Below are 18,939 nucleotides of genomic sequence, written 5' to 3'. Positions count from 1 at the left end.
AATCCCAGGTGTTATGTCATTGGTGGGCCTGGGGACTCCTACCTGCATATAGCAGACAACTCTGGTGAGACCATTGTGTCGATCTGATGGTTTTCTGGGATCCCATGAAGCAACTGAGAGTTGAAAAGTTGCCCACACAGCGTCAATGGAAAAGAGGAGAGAGACCTCAGCTCTCTACACAAGGCCTGTGGGGCAGGAAGGCTTCTTATGAGGTAGAACTGCATCCTTCCTTCTGAGGGAGCAAGCCTGAACCTATGTTTGCAGCAGACTTAAGGAGAGTGGTCCTCAGAGGGGCTAGAGCAAGGCAAGCCATTGGAAAGGAGGCAAAGGCTTGGCAGGGGAGCTGGAACCCCAGGAGGCTTGGCATCGATGTTGGAATAAGGGTCAGAGGTAGAACAAATTGGCTCCTCAGCTGTGTTGACACACAGGAGCCAGTGGCCCCAGACTCTCCCCTCTATGTTTCCAGATTCCAGTTTCTCCCGGCTGATGGAGCAGGCACTGTCTGACAGATTTGGGACAACTTCAGGAATTCAGTTAGTTGACAATTATATCAAATGTTTATTTTTTAAAAAAAATAATAAAACATTCACGGTGTTGTCACAATTTTTGGTGGGAAAAACGTGTGTGTATCTCTATGTCTCTATAAGTTTACTAGAAAACCACAAAGAGATACAAAATTAAATAATAGCCAGTTTTTAAAAGTTAACTTGAAAATCCTCGTTGATAATTCAGCAGCATGCTTCCACTCATCTTATACAGTTTCTGTCCACGTGAGGAGCAAGGTTACCAACGGGCAAGATCCTCTGGCCTCGAAGTTTCACTTGAGTTAAAAGAGCTCATCTCAGATAAGTAACAGGCCAAGAATGGTGGGCACTGTGACCACTAACCAACTTGCAATCCATTCTACTCCAAAGGACCGGGCTGAAAGAGCAAGAAAATCCTATACACTTAGGTATCTTGACTAATGTATTGAGAAGGGGCGGGGTTACTGGACACTGGTGTGGGAGCTCACAGAACAGCAGAATGAATTTCTTCCCTGAATCCCATCCTATTTCCCTGGGACATTCTCTTCCTCAATCTCCCCAAACATAAAGTATAAAAAGTGCAGAAATTCCTTAAATATCACTGGCTTAGCTGGGTCCTGTGCTCAAAGGTTACCTTGACATATCTGTGGCCTGGGAAAGCATCACTGCCCTACTCTGGACATCAACGAGGTAGGGTAGGTCTTCAGGTACAGACAGATGACCACATAATACAATGCACAACTGACTTTAGAGAGAAAAGGATCACTTCCTTTCCTTGTTTCTCCACCCCACTAAGTATCTGCACTAGCTAGAAAGAAGAAGGGAAGGGAAAGGAAGACAGAAAAGGAAAGAAAAAGAAAGAGGATGGAAGGAAAACTTAGATGCTGGGGTGGGGCAGGGCTGAGCTGGAGAAAATCAAAACAAAAAAGGAATGAGTGATACAATAGGGAAGGGAGTTTGAGGGCGCTTTCTAGGATAACTAAAAACTGACAGATGGGTTTTACCCTTTCAAAAAGAAAATGGATTTATTATTGCTTTTATCTGCTCTTCGGATGAACAGTCACACCCATTTTATAGAGGACAGGGAATGTGCTTCTGCCTTTTTCTGGATCTCAGGATGTGATATTGATATGAAGGTGGTGTTGGAACCACCAGCTAAATTGTGTTCTCATGGTCAAACACCAAGCTGTCACAGTGGCTCTATGGTGGCAGAAGAACAGGGCATATCAGGAGAGGCTGTTCCTAACTCCAGTGAGTTAGGAAGAATAAGGAAGAGCATGCAGGCTCCGTAGTCCACATGTGAGAGTAGAGATAAAGAAATCAGTGCAGATGAGGAGCATAGAGAGAGCCCAGGAAGACCATGAAACAGCAACTTTCTCAGAGGCCAGAATCCCTGCTGACTGGGCATGACAGGGGTCACAGGTGAAGGTGAGCACCTCAGGTCTGAGTTATTCTAGAAGAATGTGTACGCCAGGGCTCAGGAATCTGACTTCGGGATTGTGGAGGGTAGGGGGCCCAGAGTGCTGGAGATACTGATCCAAGTTTATTAAGGGGTCCCCAAAACTCTAAGAGACTGCATCTCATTTAGTCCCTGCTTATTAAGGACTTGTCAAGCACTGTGATAGGCAGGTTCCATGTCTTGTCTCATTGAATCCTTAGCACGAGATAAGAACTGTTATTTTGTCCTTTATTTAGGAAGAACATGACTTGGGGAAGCTAAGAAACTTGTTTAGCTAGTAAGTGACAGTCCTAGAAGTGATCTCAGCTGTGACTGACTCTAAAACCCACAGCCTTAGCTGTCCCATGCTGGCACCAGTGTAGGCCTGATCTGCAGCAGGTGTGACACTCCAATGAGTGGATCCTCCCAGGAGACAGGAGAATTTGGCTTCCTAACTTCGCCTAGGAACATCAGCCTGAGGAGGAGAAGCTTCGCCTGAAGCTCAGGCTCTCACGCCTCCTCGATGGCCTCTCTCAGGCCCATTTCCTCAGTCCCTCTTTCCTTAGCTGACTTTGGCTGTCTAACGACCTCGGTCCCTCTTTCCTTGGCTGACTTTGGCTGTCGAATGAAGCTCCTCTAGACAGCTGCTTGCCCACTTGCCCTTCTTTCTCCCTGCTCACCCTGATGTTTCAGACTGCTCTACGATGACCCTGGCCTCAGGTGTCAGGACTATGCTTTGTTATACCGGGACAGAGAAGAGGAGCATCAGAGATCTCTATCAAACGTCCTTTGCAGGTGAGAACACTGAGACCCATGAAGGTGAGGTGAGCTGGCTGGGAGTTGGTGGTAGAGCTGGCGGCAGAACCCACATCTCCCAGCTCTCCCAGACACCTTAGGGATTGACCACAACACCGTGCAAGAAGGCTGCATAGAACCCCCAGCCTTTCTTCGTTCAACAGAACTCCAGTTATCCTGTGCCCCCCTCAGCTCCCAGGGATCCTTCTTACCCACGGTACAGGGTGGACTGAAGCAGACCGTGCCATTCTCGCTGCTCACGGAATTGCTGACTTGGCAAGTATAACACTTGGAGTGTTTGTGTGGCTTAAGGGTGGTTTCAAGCACACTGTTCTGGATCTCCTTCGGGAGTTCCCCATACCAGGTGTAGTTTACAGACTCGCCAGGTATCACACATGACAGTTTCAGATAACAGTTGTCATCCACATCTTCTCTCTTCTCAATTTTGATGACAGGCTTGGGTACAGGGTCTGAAAGTGAGGAGGATGTTATGAGACAGTGAGGCATTCATGCTGTGAAGGTTTAGCTAACAAAGAACGAAGCGACCCAGGGAAGGTGCCTGAGTGCCCCAGGAGGCAGAGTCATGAAGAAGAAGTTCTACAGAGGGAGCCAGTGAGCAGCCTTGACCTCCTGAGGCCTCACAGACTGCAAGCGCTGCTCCTAGGCAGTGAAGCTAAGCTGGGTCCTGGAGGGGGCGCCAGAGTCCATTATATGCTTTGGGAACAAAATGGGGCTATGATCATGTGTGAGCCTGAACGAATAGCCCAGAGAATTGCTGGGATCAAACTTAGTATACCAACTGTCTGTGATGCTCAGGGACACTTCTCTAGCAATGGTTCATGGCAGGCACCTTGACTGGTCTGTCTCTCAAGAATTATCGGGTTCAGATTCGGCAAGAGTCCTAAGGTAAGAGGTACCTGCCTGTGCGTGGCAAAGTCCTTTACACAACCATCCAGTGCAGGTGCCAACCTTCTAGACTCCGGCAGAGCTACAGAGAAGAACTTCATGTAACTTCCAGCCACGTCAATTGTGACAAACAGATTGGTCTGCTAGCTTTGATATCTCCATGTCTGGCACAATCCCTGCCACACGGCAGGTATTCTATAAGTATCTCGTGAAAGAATGAATGAAGTAGTTATGAGATAGAAAGGATAAAACACAGCCAGGTGCAGTGGCTGACACCTGTAATCCCAGCACTTTGGGAGGCTGAGGCAGGAGGATTGCTTGCAGCCAGGAGTTAGAGACCAGCCTGGGCAACATAGGGAGACTCAGTTTTCACAAAAAAAAATAGAAAATAAAAGTAGCCAGGTGTGGTGGTGTGCACTTGTAGTCCCTGATACTCAGGAGGCTGAGGTAGGAGGATTGCTGTAGCCCAGGAGTTTGAGGCTGCAATAAACTATGATTGTACCCCTGCATTCCAGCAGACCTTCAAAAAGGTGAAGAAGACCTTCAAAAAAAAAAAAATAGAAGAAAGAAAGGAAGAAAGAGAAAGAGAAAAAGGAAGGAAGGGAAGGGAAGGGAAAGGAAAGGAAGGGAGGCAAGCAGGCACAGAAACACTGGTTTTGGAGTGAGACCAGTCTGGGTCCTGGACTTGACTCTAGTGGAGTGACATTAGGCAAGGTAGTTAACCCCCTTGCTGTCATCTGTGAACTGACTCTACCTCATCACACAATGCTAGTAAAGATAAAATGTCACCTGTCATGGATAATTGCGTTTTGCAGAATGTAAGTATTACATACATTCTAGAGGCCATTTTACCATTATTATTGTTGTACTGCTGCCAGAGAGAATGAGAGATAGTCCCTGCATCTGGTCTTTCCTTGGCTAAGGCTGGTTTACCTGCAGTCCTCTGAGATCTTTTCATTCTGGTCAAGGGCAAAACATCTGCAGAATCAATGCAGCTCAAACCCCATACGATTAAAATATTGACCAGATCAGAGCTTGTCTCTTGGTTGTATGTGTGGAGAGGCTCTAGAAGCTCTACCAATCTGGTCTCTAGAACTCTGGTTTTGTCTCCTCTGTGAAGCCGATCTCAGATTGCTAAGAGATTGCTCAGACTACAGAGGAGATAAAAGTTGACTGGACTTCCCCTACATGCTTTAATTGAGCAATTTTTATCCTGGTTTTCATCATTTCCTGTGTTCTGGCCTCATATCTTACACTACTTCTGCATTTCCCATGGTGATCAGCATACCACTGGACACTTTGCTGATGGAATTAATTGAGCCAGCTTGGGTTGTCCAGCTCCAAGATGCTCACTACGAGCTGTCAGAAATGCTTGGTCTGGACCAGAGGACCATTTTTTTTCTGCTAACCACATCCTGGAAATCTTACCCTCAGGCAGGGTGTGCTGAAGCCCAAGACAGTTTGTGGATTTTTAAGTACTCAGAAATGTTGCAAGCTTTTTGTGAAACCATTAGTTTATTGAAATCAACTGTGGTAGTGGTATTTAAACCACAGAAATTACAAAGTTGGTAAATGATACACATTAGGGCTTTAAAAAAAAAAATATCTTGTAGAGCGTGTTAACCAGAAAACCACTGTAAGAGACCTTGAATATTTTTGTTCCCAGGACTTTCTGAATTTTCAGCCCATATGACATGGAAGAAGAGTGAAAAGGGAATCTGACTGCTTGGATCAGGGACTGTCTGGCTGGTGGAACTTGAATGTATACAACACTCTTCATTTGCACGTTTTGACATTTTAAAAAATGTTTTCACTTTCCTTATCTACTTTGATACTAATAACATCCTAAAAGGTAAGTAGAATTATTCTCATAATATGATGAAGAACCCAAGGCTCTCAAGGGAGCACCACTCTTGGACACTTAGCCCCACTCTTCTACAAGAATTGCATACCCGAACCGCTGGAGCTCTCCCCATATCCATGTTTCTGCCTTATAATCTGACCCTTTCACCATAATTGTTTAGATCAGGTACGCATACTTGAACTAAATTGGGACTATCAGTTTCTCTGTCTTTAAATTGCCCTGAGAATTGAAACTCAGAGGAGCAAAAGTCTAAGCTTTGAGAGATAACATGTGTAAAATGGCAGGAATCCAAATCCATAGGCACAGTCCACAGATTCCTGAAGCTAGGGGTTCTAGCTTGACCCTGGTTTTCAATCTTCTCCCCTTCAGCCCTTCCTAGCTCTTTTAATTGCTTTAAATAGCCCCAGTTTCTTAAACTAAATTCTTCTTTTTTGGTAAAGGTACATTGGATTAGTTTCTGTTACTTGCTATCAAAAGAGTCTTACCTAATATGGGCACAGAGATGTGAAGATCTTTTTTCAAGGTTGCACAGCTAGTCAGCAACTGACCAGAGTTTTGAACCCAAGTCTGTCTGGCTCCAAGTATAATGTCCTAGTCCCTATTCAATATAAACTGGTTAGACTGGAGCTATGAGTGGAAGTTTTTTTGTCCCACCCATTATGAAAGTTGAAAAATTCTCCTAATAACTCCTGCCCCATTCTTTATATTAATACATTCTCTTTTATCTTAAGTCCAGTGAAGCCTAATTTCAGAGATATAATTAAGATGAGCTGAGCTGATTTAGGATGACCACAGGACAAAATGAAGGAAATAGGAAACATCTCTAGTTTTCCTTCTCTTCAAAGCTTAGACTCACTAATTTCAGAAGAGGTGTTAAATGTCCTAAGATTGTTAATTTAGGGGTCTGTTGACCTAGGCTCACTCCCAAACAGAATTGGATCAAGGAAAAACGAATCAAACCTGTCCTGAGGTTTTCCTCTCCTCCTCCCCGAGAGTGCCCCATGCCTTCCAGGAAGCCACAGTGGTCCATCCAGGGCCACTGGAGTGGAGATTTGCCCTTTGGCTCCCCTGACTCACCAAGCACCTGCAGCTTGATCTTCCATTCTTGCTCATTCCCATTCTTTTTCAACACCCTCATGATGTAGGTGCTGTTGTCCTCTTTCTGGACCTTAGAGATGTACAGTGCACCACTTTGAGGATCAAGTCTGACCCTGCCTTTAAATTTGGATTCAAAGTACTTAGATTTTCCGGAATCCCATTCTACAATCTTCTGGTTGAAAGTATAAAACCAGGTTAGTTGTTTGTAGTTCTCAGGCAGGCTCTCAGAGATGTTCAGAGTAACATTGCTGCTGGAGACCACGGTCATATGTACCAAGTAACCTGCCAATGAGAGTCAGAGTGAGACCTGACACAGAGAAGGCAATGTTGCTGAGAGGCCTAGGGTATAGCCTGGGCTGGTGGAACAGGCGAGAAGGAAGGGATTTCTGCTTAGGAGAAGCGAGTATGGTTTTCACTGGAAGTCCAGGTCTCCTGCTCAGGAACTCAAGAAAAGTTGGAGCTTGAAAAGTGGGCATGGGGGAAGGGGGTGTTGCTTATAATTCATCTAGTACTGTCCCCAGAAAATAAAAGAATTGAGTAAGGCCAACTGAGGTTGGGCCTGGCTCTCTCCCTTACTCTCATACCAGTAGGATTTCAAGTAAACTGATGACAAGTCATATCTCCTCTCTGGTCTTGTGTTTCCTGTCTATTCCTAGCTCAGTAAGCATTTTGTTAGTCCCTAGAGGCATAGACATAAAAAGTACATTATTCTATTTAAAATATTTAATACACCAATGTGGGAGGACAGACACACAAACCAATAATCCTAATATATTATCTTGGTGACTGCAATAAAGGTAATGTGGGGACCAAGGGAAAGCTTCCCCTCCCCCTTCTGAAAGTTTGCCAAAAATCACTGACAAGAGGCAGATTAAGGAGGAAAGGCATACAGATTAACGTGTAAGCAGAGCCTGTGGAATGAATGGACTTCCAATGAAAACTAAGCAGTCTAGGGCAAATTGTTCATTTTTATGCTTAGGCTCAACAAAGAATGGACAGTCATGGAGAAATATGATTGGACAAAAAGGGTATGATCGAATGCCAATAGACTGTTTGGGGGAAACCCAGCAAGGCCTGTCTGTCTAGATTCTGCTTGGCCTCTCTGTGCCGGATTCCTCCCTTCCTCCTGCGTGTGGGGCAGGCCCTCTCTAGAATGGGGGTCTTATGATTCACAATTAAACAAGATAGGTCAGATAATTTTTTTTTTTTTTTTTTTTTTTTTACATAGAAAGGCTCAAGGAAAGTTAGGGTGGTATATTTAGGTTTTATAGCTGGCTTTGGGGAAAAGGGGTTTTGGCTTCTATGGCCCGCCTTGGGAAAGAGGGATTCCAGTGTCTATGGCTAGCCTAGGGGAGAATGGGACTGATAGACAGGAGGGCAGGAGAAGGTCAGAGAAAAACTTTCACTTCTGAGGCTGCTTCTGAGGCCATGATTTTGGGGCATTGTTTTCTGAGTCCTGACAATAAACACAGTGGGCTATGGGAATGTATTCCTATCCAGAGGGTAGGGATAGAAAATTGAGAAAATACTAAGAAAAATCTCTTCGGGGGAGATGACCACTAAGGTAAGCCAAAGGATGATTAAAAGCTAATATTTGTTGAGAACTATCTGTCAGGCACGATTTGAGACACTTGGGATATATCAGTGAACTAAGCAGCAAAGATCCCTACCTTAACAGAGCTTGCATTAGAGTGGGGTGAAAAGACGTAAGCAATGAACACACTAACCCAACACACTATATAGTATGTAAGGAGGTGATCATTGCCATGACAGAGGAGAAAACCTAGAATAGGGTAAGGGGAGTCACAAGTACTGGTAGGGGTAAAAGGGTGAACTTCATTTATAAGGTGATAAGTAGGTCACATCTGAGCAAAGACTTGGAGGAGAGAGGTGGCCAAGAGGATATATGGGGTAAAAGGGACCCAGATAGAGGAAAGAGCCAGAGCAAAGGCCCTGGGGCAGGGGTTTGCCTGCCATACGTCAACGACAACAAGGAGGCGGTGAGTGGGTAGTGTGGAGTGAGCAAGGGGATTGGATGTTGAGAGACACAGTCAGAGAGGGAGTGGGATTGGGGAGAGCAGATGGTGACATTTTAGCTTTAATAATGTTTGGTCCTGTTAAAAAAAAAAAAAAGTGTTCCTGTAAAAACGGCTCATGTCTTGTGTGTGCATTTACAATATATTTATTAGCAAGTTATTGGAAGGTAAGCAAGTGGAGACTGTTTAAACTATCATTTCACAAGGTTTGGATCAGAGGCAGATTTCCTGTGAAAGTGATGAAGCTGAAGCTTCAGGCTTCGTGGACGGCCCTGGAGGAGCCCTAGCAGTGTGTTCATGGAATCCATTTTACAAAACATATCTTAAACACAAATAATCACACCACAGCCTCTGTCTACTACAACATCCCCTTCATCACATTTCTGCTTTTGTTGGTTGGCATCTCAGTTACGGGCATTTTGAGATCTGGCTAAGGGGAAGTAGAAATGGGAATTACTTAGTTGGGATTAGTGGGATACATGTATGAGGGTTGCAAACTCTTGGAAGTTCCTGCTAGCCACTTCAGTGAAGCAATTGCATCCAGGAATATTCCTGCTGCCCTCTGCACTGACTCACCGGCAATGGCCGTGGACACGTTGCAATTGGGCTGCAGGTGGGATGCAGAGGAGAAAGCAGGTTGGAAGTGAACAACAGCCACAGCTATTCAGTAGCAAAGTATTATGGAAACATGAAGGCATTTCATTAACTAAAAATATGGTGCTATATTTTCTGCTGTCATGATCTGAGTAGTATTTGTATTTTTTAAACTTGTACTAATTCCCTGGGATTTCTTTTTTTGTTGTTGTTGTTCTAATTGAATTTATTTTTGTTCCTATTTGTATTTGGTTTTGTTCTTTTCTTTTCTTTTCTTTTCTTGAGAATACTCCAAATTGTATAAGCCTTGGGGTATTTTTAAAAACCTGGTTTGGTTAAGGAGAAAGAAAAGATGATAAGGACAAGGTACAAGATGAAGTGAGGTCTGTTGGCTTTTTTTGCGGAGAGAGAACTTAGAATATGTATACAAAGCCTAAAAAAGAGCAGTATAAAAAAACTAAAGGTAGGAGAAGAGGAAATATGTCCTATATCACTCTGGTGTCATATGCTGCCACACAAAAACTCAATTGTACTCTTCAACATAATGTATACTAGCTGTTCACTTTCCACCTATCCATCATTTCCAAAACATTCTCAACCACTAAAAGATTTTTATCTGTGTCCCCAAGACTTTCAAGTTCCTGTTCATTCAGCTTTCCAACCATTCATCTATCTATTCAACAAATGTTTATTGAGTGCTTACCCTGTCCTTGTTTGTACTCAGAAATACCTAGGCATTCATTTCTACAGTGCTTCTGATTGGTCCAGCCCATGTCCTATAATCCCTCTGACAAAATCAGTTCAAGCCAGCAACAGTCATCGCACAACCACAACATGCTTGGCACTGTGCTAGACTCTGCTGTCAGCAAGGTGGATAGAGTATCTGGCTTCTTGGAGCATACAGCCTAGGAGGACATTCTTTCCAGGATTTTAAAATCACTAGACATATTCCTGACTTGTTCTCCTTCTGTTACTTGTTTCCACATGAATTAACAGAAGTGGTCATAATAGGCAGTCTAGATCAATGTTTTTCAGTCTTGACATTATTGACATTTTGGGCCGTATAATTCGTTTTCGTAGGGAGCTGTTCTGTGCATTGTAAGATATTTGCCAGCATCCCTGGTATCTGCCCACTAGGTGCCAGTAACACTTGTCCAGTTGTGACAGCCAAAAATGTATCTATATATTGCCAAATGTCCCTTGAGGGACAGAATTCTTCCATGTTCACCCTGGTTGAGAAGTACTGAGCTAGGTCATCCTTGGCAGACTCCCCAGCACGTCTCATACACTCAGGAAGATAACACAATCCACTGTCTGATGACAGAGGCAGGTAGTAACACCAGACAGATCATTTATATATATAATTTTTTGATGGAGTTTCGCTCTTGTCACCCATGCTGGAGTGCAGTGGTGCAATCTTGGCTCACTGCAACCTCTGTCCCCCAGGTTCAAGCAATTCTCCTGCCTCAGCCTCCCAAGTAGCTAGGATTACAGGCATACACCACCACCACGACTGGCTAATTATTTGTATTTAGTAGATACGGGGTTTCATCATGTTGGTCAGGCTAGTCTCAAACTCCTGACCTCAGCCTCAGCCTCTCAAAGTGCTGGGATTACAGGCATGAGCCACCATGCCCAACCCATTTCAGTATATTATGAGTGCTGATGACAGGTACGCATACAATATTGTATCTTTCCTCCCTCCCTCCTTAACCACCCATGTGTAACAATTCCAAAAAGGCTGTCCTGATGGTTGGCTGTAACTTCTTACTGAGAAATAAAGAAGTGATTAACTGCTGATAAAATCTGGATTTGCCTTCTTAACAATTCCATCTTTTAGGAAGTAGGTAAAGCAACCTTTTAAAAAACCACTATTTTGATTTAATTCTAACAGGAAGTATTTGGTGATATGTCTGGATGGTTGGGATAAAGTAACAAAGTTGGATCTTATTCCTTTACTTTCTTAATAGACTCACTTTCGCTTTTAAAAAAAAGAACAAATAGAACCAGATCCTGCCTGTGCCCACCCATGTTTCTTGTCTGTAGAAAAACAGAATTGTAAAGGGAAAAAATTCAGATCAAAGGAAGTCATAATCCCATACCAAAGAGTCTCCCCAGGAAAGAGAAAGGTTTTAAAGAGTAAGTTCTGGCTACTCCAAAAAAGAAACAAGACACATGGTTGACTTCTTTGGTTTTCTTGTATATTGAGAAAAATAAAAATAATAAAAACAAAACACACGGCTTCTAGTAAAATTCTTAAGGAAGAAAAGAAGATGCGTGTTAAAGATGTGGAGACAGAGTTACCTGGAGCTCTCTCATAAGATTAAATATTTAACAAGCCTGTACAAACCTTTTTAGGAAGTAATTTTGCAATAGCTACCAAGACCCTAGGTTTGTGTCTTGGTGAGAAGCTAAGTAGCCTACTATGTTTTGAGATGGGAACTATAATGAGCTCAGTGGGCAACATTGCAATGCAATTTGAAGGTGAGGAAGGAGAAACAATAAAAATAGACTTTTCTCTTCAGACATTGCAATTTGAATGGGAAAAAGAATGGTAAGGCATTATGTAAAGGGTCATGAAAAAGTAGAGAGTATTTTGTTTTTGTTCTTAGTGTTATTCAAAGAGGGAAAGACTTAAGCTAAGGTAAGCCAAGGAAAGGATTCAGTGGAGGAAAGACATGAAGAGAAGGGAGGTGACTGATGAGCCTGGGCTAGGGGGGCTCAGAGCAGAGTTGATGGCACAGGTCTTGGCTGGGACGAGGGATACTTCATCCTCTGAAGGAAAAGAGGAGGAGGAAAGACAGCTGGTGGTGGAGAAAAGTTTCTAGTTTGAAGATAGTGGGCAGGAAGTTGAAGGGCCTCCTGCCTAATGGTCTCTAGTTTCCATTTCTTCTGCAAAGAAGGAGGCACATACCTTGCTGAGAGGGCAGAGGACTGAGGTAAGGGGCCTTGAGGATAGGGTGAAAGTTTGAAATAGCCACTGGGAAATGTGAGAAAGAATTTATCAGGGCCAGTAAGAGCTACTCTGAGATCCCAGCTTGACTGAAACAATGACATTTATTCCTTCCCTCTTTCCTTTGCTTCTTTCCTCCCTCCATCCAGCCATCCCTCCATGCATACATGCATACATGAACTTCCTCATGTATTCACTCATCTAATAACTACGCAGTAAGCAGTTACTATGTGCTTGACTCTGTATGCATAAAATAGATAGATGCAGCTCCTTCCCTGAGCTTCATTCCAGTGAATCCACACAATTAATCAGATGCTTTCACTACTGATGATAAGTGTTAGGAAAAGGAAAATATGGAATGCTTAGAAAGCATATAAAAGGGAGCACATCACTTGAATTTGGGGGTTGAGAATGGCTTCTGTAAAAGGAATTAGTCTAAGTGGGATGAAACCAGGGAAAGATGAGGACTGGCGGTAGTGAATAGTCCAACAAAACGGGAAAAGAATCAAAAGCTCAGAAACACCAAAATGAGATTCATTTATGGAACAGGAAGTAGCTCACTGGCAAAACATAGACTAAGGAGGGCAGGAAGTGAGCTTATTATGAAATGTGAACTTTATGCTCACAGCTTCTGCTTTCTCATTTCCCACAGTGGCTACTGAAGATTTTAAGCAGAAGAGTGAAGTAAACAGAGAACCATTTTAGAAAATGTATACCAATAGTGGGGTGGAGAACAGGTTATCTAGAGAGAGTAGAGAGAGTGCAGTAAATAGAGAAGTTAGGATAGTGCATCATTGTGGAAATTGGTGATAAGAGAAAATGGTGGCTCGATCTAAGATAGATAGCATGGGGGTGGATGGAATGGTACATATTTGAGAGATATTTTTGAAAGTAGAATTAACAGGACTTACTCATTGGGCATGAGAAGCAAGGGAAAAAAAAGAATCAAGGATGATTTCTGGAATTCTGGCCTGAGCAACCGGACAAGTGGAGATGTCATTTATAGAGGTGGGGAAGAGTGGAGGAGCAGTAGGTTTTGGGGGAAGAAGGATTGTAGAAGTTTTTTTTTTTTTTTTTAAAGTCTGTAAATTTTTTGACAGTCCTTTCATCAAGTGATGGACTTTGTGCCCGTTCCCCTTGAACTTGAGTAGGCTTGGTGATGGCTTCAGTGAATGGAATACACCGGAAGTGTGAACTGCAAAGCTAGCTTAGAAAAGACCATGCAGCATTTGCCTGTTTCTCTTGGGACACCGACTCTGGGAGGCTTCCGCTGGGTGGTACCAGCCACCCAGCTCTTTGAGCCTCCCTCAGTTCAGGCAGTAGCCCTGTGAGTGAAGAGCCTTGCATGACTCTAGGCCACACCATAATGTGATTGCAAGCACATGAAAAGCACCAAATGAGACAGGATGAACAGTCTTCCCCCAGATCTGTGGGCAAAGTAAATCATTGCTATTATTTTAAGCCACAGTATTGTGGCAGCTTGTTAAATAGCAACACATAGCAGGAATAGAGATGATGAGTTAAGTTTTAGACATGTGTCTGGAAAGTCTAGAGAAGATGTTTAAGAGATAGAAGTTCTGGTCTTGGGCTCAGGTGAGTACTTGGGGCGTAGGAATTTACTGATGCTCTTTCCAGGCTTTCATCTGTATCAGATTGTGTGTGTGTCACAAATGCAAAGCAATTGCACATTTTTTATTTGATTTGATCTTAATAGCAATCCCTTGAAGAAAAGAGGAACAGATTATTATACCCATTATAGAGCTGAGGAAGCTGAGCCTCAGGAAGCTTTAATGATTTGTTGAAAATCCCGCAGCATGGAACCAGATAGAACACAGGTCATCTCATTTCTAGTACAATACTCTTTCTACTTCACCCTGATAAGTGTTGTGGACAGATGGGGAGTTGGCTAGTTGTGGAGCATGCCCTGAATCATTGCCTTGAAACTGAAGAGCTGAGAAACCCAAGTCTGAGGAGAGAAGGAAGAAGAGAGCTAAAAGTGCTTCTCAAACTTTTCCACAGAAGCATCCCTTACTGCAGAGGAGAAAACTACTTGCACTTTCAGGAAGATATGGATGTGTCATCCAAAAGGAAGCTTTTTGAAGTTGTTCATGCATTTGTGTAACAATTATTTATCAAGCACATGCCACACTCCAGGCCTGTGCTAAGTGCAGCAGCACAACACTGCACGTGGTTTCTGTCTTCATAAAGTTCAAGGAAACATATGATCAATCAAGCAATTCACAAACCATAATCTGGAGCCTCAGGTTCCAATCTGACCATGCCTTCAGAACATAGTCACAAGCAGCCAGTCCAGGAAGGAGTCACATGAAAACAGATGCCTAAAAGAGAGGCAGGGAGAGGGGAGGAGGGAGGGAAATCTAGGTGGAAAGAAGGCATGTACATAAACCAGAGGTAAGAGAAAACACCTCTTTTAAGGCAAACAGTAAAATTAAGGGATTTAGGCACATTGACCTTCATCAAGATTCTCTGGCCTTAGTCTAGGAAAGGCATAATCGTAATAAAATGGTTTGGAAGTTAGACCTGTGTGCCCTTAGGAGGATTTCTCAATCTCTCTGAAAGACAGTATTCTCATCTGAAAAATGTAGATAATAATAGCCACCTCACTATTTTCTAATGAAAGTTAAATGAAAAAGTATACAAAATGCCTAGCACAATGTCTGACACCCAGTAAGTGCTTAATTTGTATTTTACTAACCTAGGTTATAGAAATAGATAACCTAACCTCATCAAAACCAATATTATCCATTCAAAGGATAACATAATCAGGTGTGGTCTGCGTGTTTCAAAGAAGAATACATGACCAAGATGAAGCCTAGAAAAGAAGTCAGAGAACCACCAACTGTCAGGATGTTTTCAGTATGCCAAGAGAAAGTCCTGAAATATTCCAGTTCTCGTTGGCAACCCTGTTTTTCCCAATAGTTAGATGAATACTTCACATCCGTCCCCACTCCCAAGGCCATACCAATGTCCTATGCATTGAGTCAGGTCCACAGAACCCATACAGCTGTAGACTCACACAGTCATGAACCAAAGGATTCTACCTGAGAGGCAGAGCATGTGAGAGACCTATCCTCCACACATTCTGCCTCACCTCCCTAAAAGTTACAAACTATCATCATTTTATGCCACGGTGTAACTACCGCATGTTTGTTCCTTTTTTACTGTTTTACTCGGAGTGGTGAGCATTAAAGCCCTTTAAATTAAAAAGACTTGAGTATTTACTTGGGGGAATAGCAAGAAAGTCAAAGGCTTCACTACTGTTTCTCAGCTGGCATAAGAAGACAGGTACTGGATGAAGAAAGAAGGTGAGGTAGCTCTAACAGGAGAAGGAAAGTTAGCTCAGCCCTTGGGCACATGACGGGGACCGAACAGGCTGTGGCAGAGGAATGGACCTTAACTCTTAGTAATCAGATGTGTTAAGGATCCCTTGTTGCTGACACACTTCCAGCCTCTTCTCAGACCCTCATTCAGAGACCCCAGACAGCAATCCTTTCCAAGCTTTTCTTCCTACAATTCTGATCTATCTTTTCTTTGGGTCAATGACAATATCATTTACCTTGGCTCAGGACACAACACCTCACATATACAGAGGTCTCAAAGAATGCCTAATGAAGTACAATGTATCAGAGCATAAAATGCGGCAGCTGTCAGTGTAGAGCTTCTTCTTATTCAAAATGAAAAAACACTTTTCCACAACTTCATGGACCACCAACCAAGGGACAAAATATGAGGAGCCTACTTCTCCTTCTCCCCAGGGTCCTGTTTTGGTCACATCCTCTTGGGAAAGGAGATGAAGCTCAATCCTTCAGTGCTAAGAAAGGTTCCTCAACCATGCCATGGCCATGGTATTGGAATGGAAATACCTGCTTTCCAGATACCAGATCTGGCTTCTAGGGTTGAACTACATCCCATCTCCCCTTCCCAACTGATCATGCCTTCAGTGTACAATCACAGGCAGACAGATGGTAGAAAGTACCTTGAATGCTGATCGCCAGGAGTGACAGAGGCAGCAGTAGCAATTCCAGAGCCAGACACCAATTCCAACCTCTGGAGCCCATGCTTCCTTCCAGAACTTCCCAGCAATGCAGGAGACAGTTGAGAGCCTGGCTAGAAAGAGGCCAGGGCTAAAAAGGGAACTTACCAAACAGGGTTAGAGAAAAAAAAACCACTGAGCTTTTCTCTCCACCCAGCACACTTGTGTGGGGCCCCGGAAACCAGAAACAGGAGGCCTTGTAAATTTTTTTATCTAAGAGCATCATGGAAACTGAGAACAATTTTGTTTGAAAGTACATGAGTGCTTTTTTGTAGGGAGAAGATTCATAGTTTCTACTGGACTCTCAGTGGGGGCAGTACTCAGAAGAGATTAAGAGACCCTGATAGAGAATATCTGCTTTTTGTTCCCAGGAAGGAATCACTCTGATTAATTCAGGGGCTAAGACATAGGAGGTGCCCAGTCAAGCCTGGGTAAATGTCACTCAGAGTAGGTAGTCTGGGAAATCAGACCCACATAGCCTTAGTGCTGCACCTCTTACCCCCAGCACCACCCTCCACTCTTCTTCCTTTATGATAATTCACTATTTGAAGCTTGACATCAGCCTATCCACTGAACATTAGAAGAAAAGTAAGATTACTTGGCCCAAAAGAATGGATTTCCCACCCCTGTGGTCTGTATTAGTCTGTTTTCACACTGCTAATAAAGACATATTCCAGACTGGGTAATTTATAAAGGAAAGAGAGGGGTTTTGTTTTGTTTGTTTTGTCTTGTTTTTTTGAGACACAGCCTCACTCTGTAGCCCAGACTGGCGTGCAGCAGTGCAATCTCGGCTTACTGCAACCTCCACCTGCTGGGTTCAAGCAACTCTCCTGCCTCAGCCTCCTACACAGCTGGGATTACAGGCAAGCACCACCATGCCCAGCTAATTTTTGTATTTTTAGTAGGGTTTCACCATGTTGGCCCAGCTGGTCTTGAACTCAAGTGATCCAGGTGCTTCAGCCTCCCAAAGTGCTGGGATTATAGGCATGAGCCTGTGCCTGGCCAGGAAAGAGGTTAAATTGACTTATAGTTCAGCATAGCTTGGGAAGCCTCAGGAAACCTACAATCATGGTGCAAGAGGAAGCCAATACGTCCTTCTTCATATGGTAGCAGGAAAGAGAAGAACTGAGCAACAATGGGGAAAGCCCCTTCCTTGTAGAGCCATCAGATCTAGTGAGAACTCACTATCACGAGAACCTCGCGATGGTAACTGCTCCTGTGATTAGCTTACTTCCCACTGGGTCACTCCCAAGACATGTGGGGATTATGGGAACTACAATTCAAGATGAGATTTGGATGGGGACATAGCCAAATCATATCTTGGTCTAGGAAATTTCAAGCCTATTCCTACTGAATCTAAATTAGTTATTTGCCCACCCAGGACCCATAGGCAAGCCACAGTTCCTGATATAACATATTTGTAATCATTTTTTAATTGGGAACATTTCTGATGCTCAACATGGAGATGAACAATAAAATGTCTGCTCTCCTCAATCCTCACACTGGAAGGACATTATGTTAAGTGAAATAAGTCAGGCACATAAAGATAAATACCACCTGTTCCCAATCATATATGGAAGCTTAAAAAAAGAGCTCATAGAAGTAGAGAGTAAAATTGTGGTTATCAGAGGCTGGGAAAGTACTGGGGGAAAACCCCACCCCGATATTTAACACGGGTTCTTTTCTATTTCCCTAAGCATCTCGGCTGGTTTGAGAAATAAAGGGAAAGAGTACATGAGAGAGAAATTTTAAACTGGGTGTCCGGGGGAGACATCACATGTTGGCAGGTTCCATGATGTTCCCCGAGCCATAAAACCAGCAAGTTTTTATTAGCGGTTTTCAAAAGGGGAGGGAGGGCTCGAATAGGGTGTGGGTCACAGAGATCACATACTTCACAAGGTAATAAAATATCACAAAGCAAATGGAGGCAGGGAGAGATCACAGGACCACCGGATGGGGTGAAATTAAAATTGCTAATGAAGTTTCTGGCATGCATTGTCATTGATAACATCTTATCAGGAAACAGGGTTTGAGAGCAGACAACCTGTCTGACCAAAATTTATTAGGTGGGAATTTCCTCTTCCTACTAAGCCTGGGGGCACTATGGGAGACCGGGGCTTATTTCACCCCTTTGGCTTCTACCGTAAAAGGTGGCCGCCTTAACGGGGCCATCTATAGACCTACCCTCAGGGCGTGTTCTCTTTCTCAGGGATATTCCTTGCTCAGAAAAGACTTCAGCAATATTTCTCCTATTTGCCTTTGAAAGAAGAAAATATGGCTCTATTCCGTCCGACTCACCAGTGGCCAGAAGTCTTATCTCTCTTGTTCCCTGAACATTGCTGTTATCCTGTTCTTTTTTCAAGATGCCCAGATTTCATATTGTTCAAACACACATGCTCTACAAACAATTTGTGCGGTTAATGCAATCATCACAGGGTCCTGAGGTGACATATATCCTCCTCAGCTTACAAAGAAGATGACGGGATTAAGAGATTAAAGTAAAGACAGGCATAGGAAATCACAAGGATATTGATTGGGGAAGTGATAAGTGTCCATGAAATCTTCACAATTTATGTTCAGAGATTGCACTAAAGCCAGGTGTAAGAAATTATAAAAGAATTAATTTTGGGGAACTAATAAATGTCCATGAAGTCACAATCTATGTTCTTCTGCCACG

At 43.4% G+C, this 18,939-nt stretch overlaps 1 protein-coding gene across 2 annotated transcripts; it reads right to left on the bottom strand.

The window, feature by feature from the left end:
* Positions 1-529: 529 nt before the first annotated feature.
* CD48 (CD48 molecule) lies at positions 530-16,391 on the bottom strand. 2 transcript variants are annotated; one of them, XM_017864881.1, is made up of 4 exons: positions 16,206-16,380; positions 6,605-6,907; positions 2,970-3,227; positions 530-921 (listed from the first exon to the last, which is right to left on the bottom strand). In XM_017864881.1, the coding sequence occupies exons 1-4, from the start codon at positions 16,285-16,287 to the stop codon at positions 842-844; spliced, it is 723 nt and encodes a 240-aa protein (XP_017720370.1). In that variant the 5' UTR covers positions 16,288-16,380; the 3' UTR covers positions 530-841. The 2 variants fall into 2 exon arrangements, with proteins under 2 accessions (XP_017720370.1, XP_017720368.1); XM_017864879.1 differs by lacking the exon at positions 530-921 and having other exon boundaries at positions 2,190-3,227; positions 16,206-16,391.
* Between the last annotated feature and the right edge of the window lie 2,548 nt (positions 16,392-18,939).

The sequence above is a fragment of the Rhinopithecus bieti genome, unplaced genomic scaffold (assembly GCF_001698545.2).
Source record: "Rhinopithecus bieti isolate Rb0 unplaced genomic scaffold, ASM169854v2 scaffold_77291, whole genome shotgun sequence".
In the NCBI taxonomy this organism is placed as follows: Eukaryota; Metazoa; Chordata; class Mammalia; order Primates; family Cercopithecidae; genus Rhinopithecus; species Rhinopithecus bieti.
This window is presented reverse-complemented; position numbering and strand designations above follow the sequence as displayed.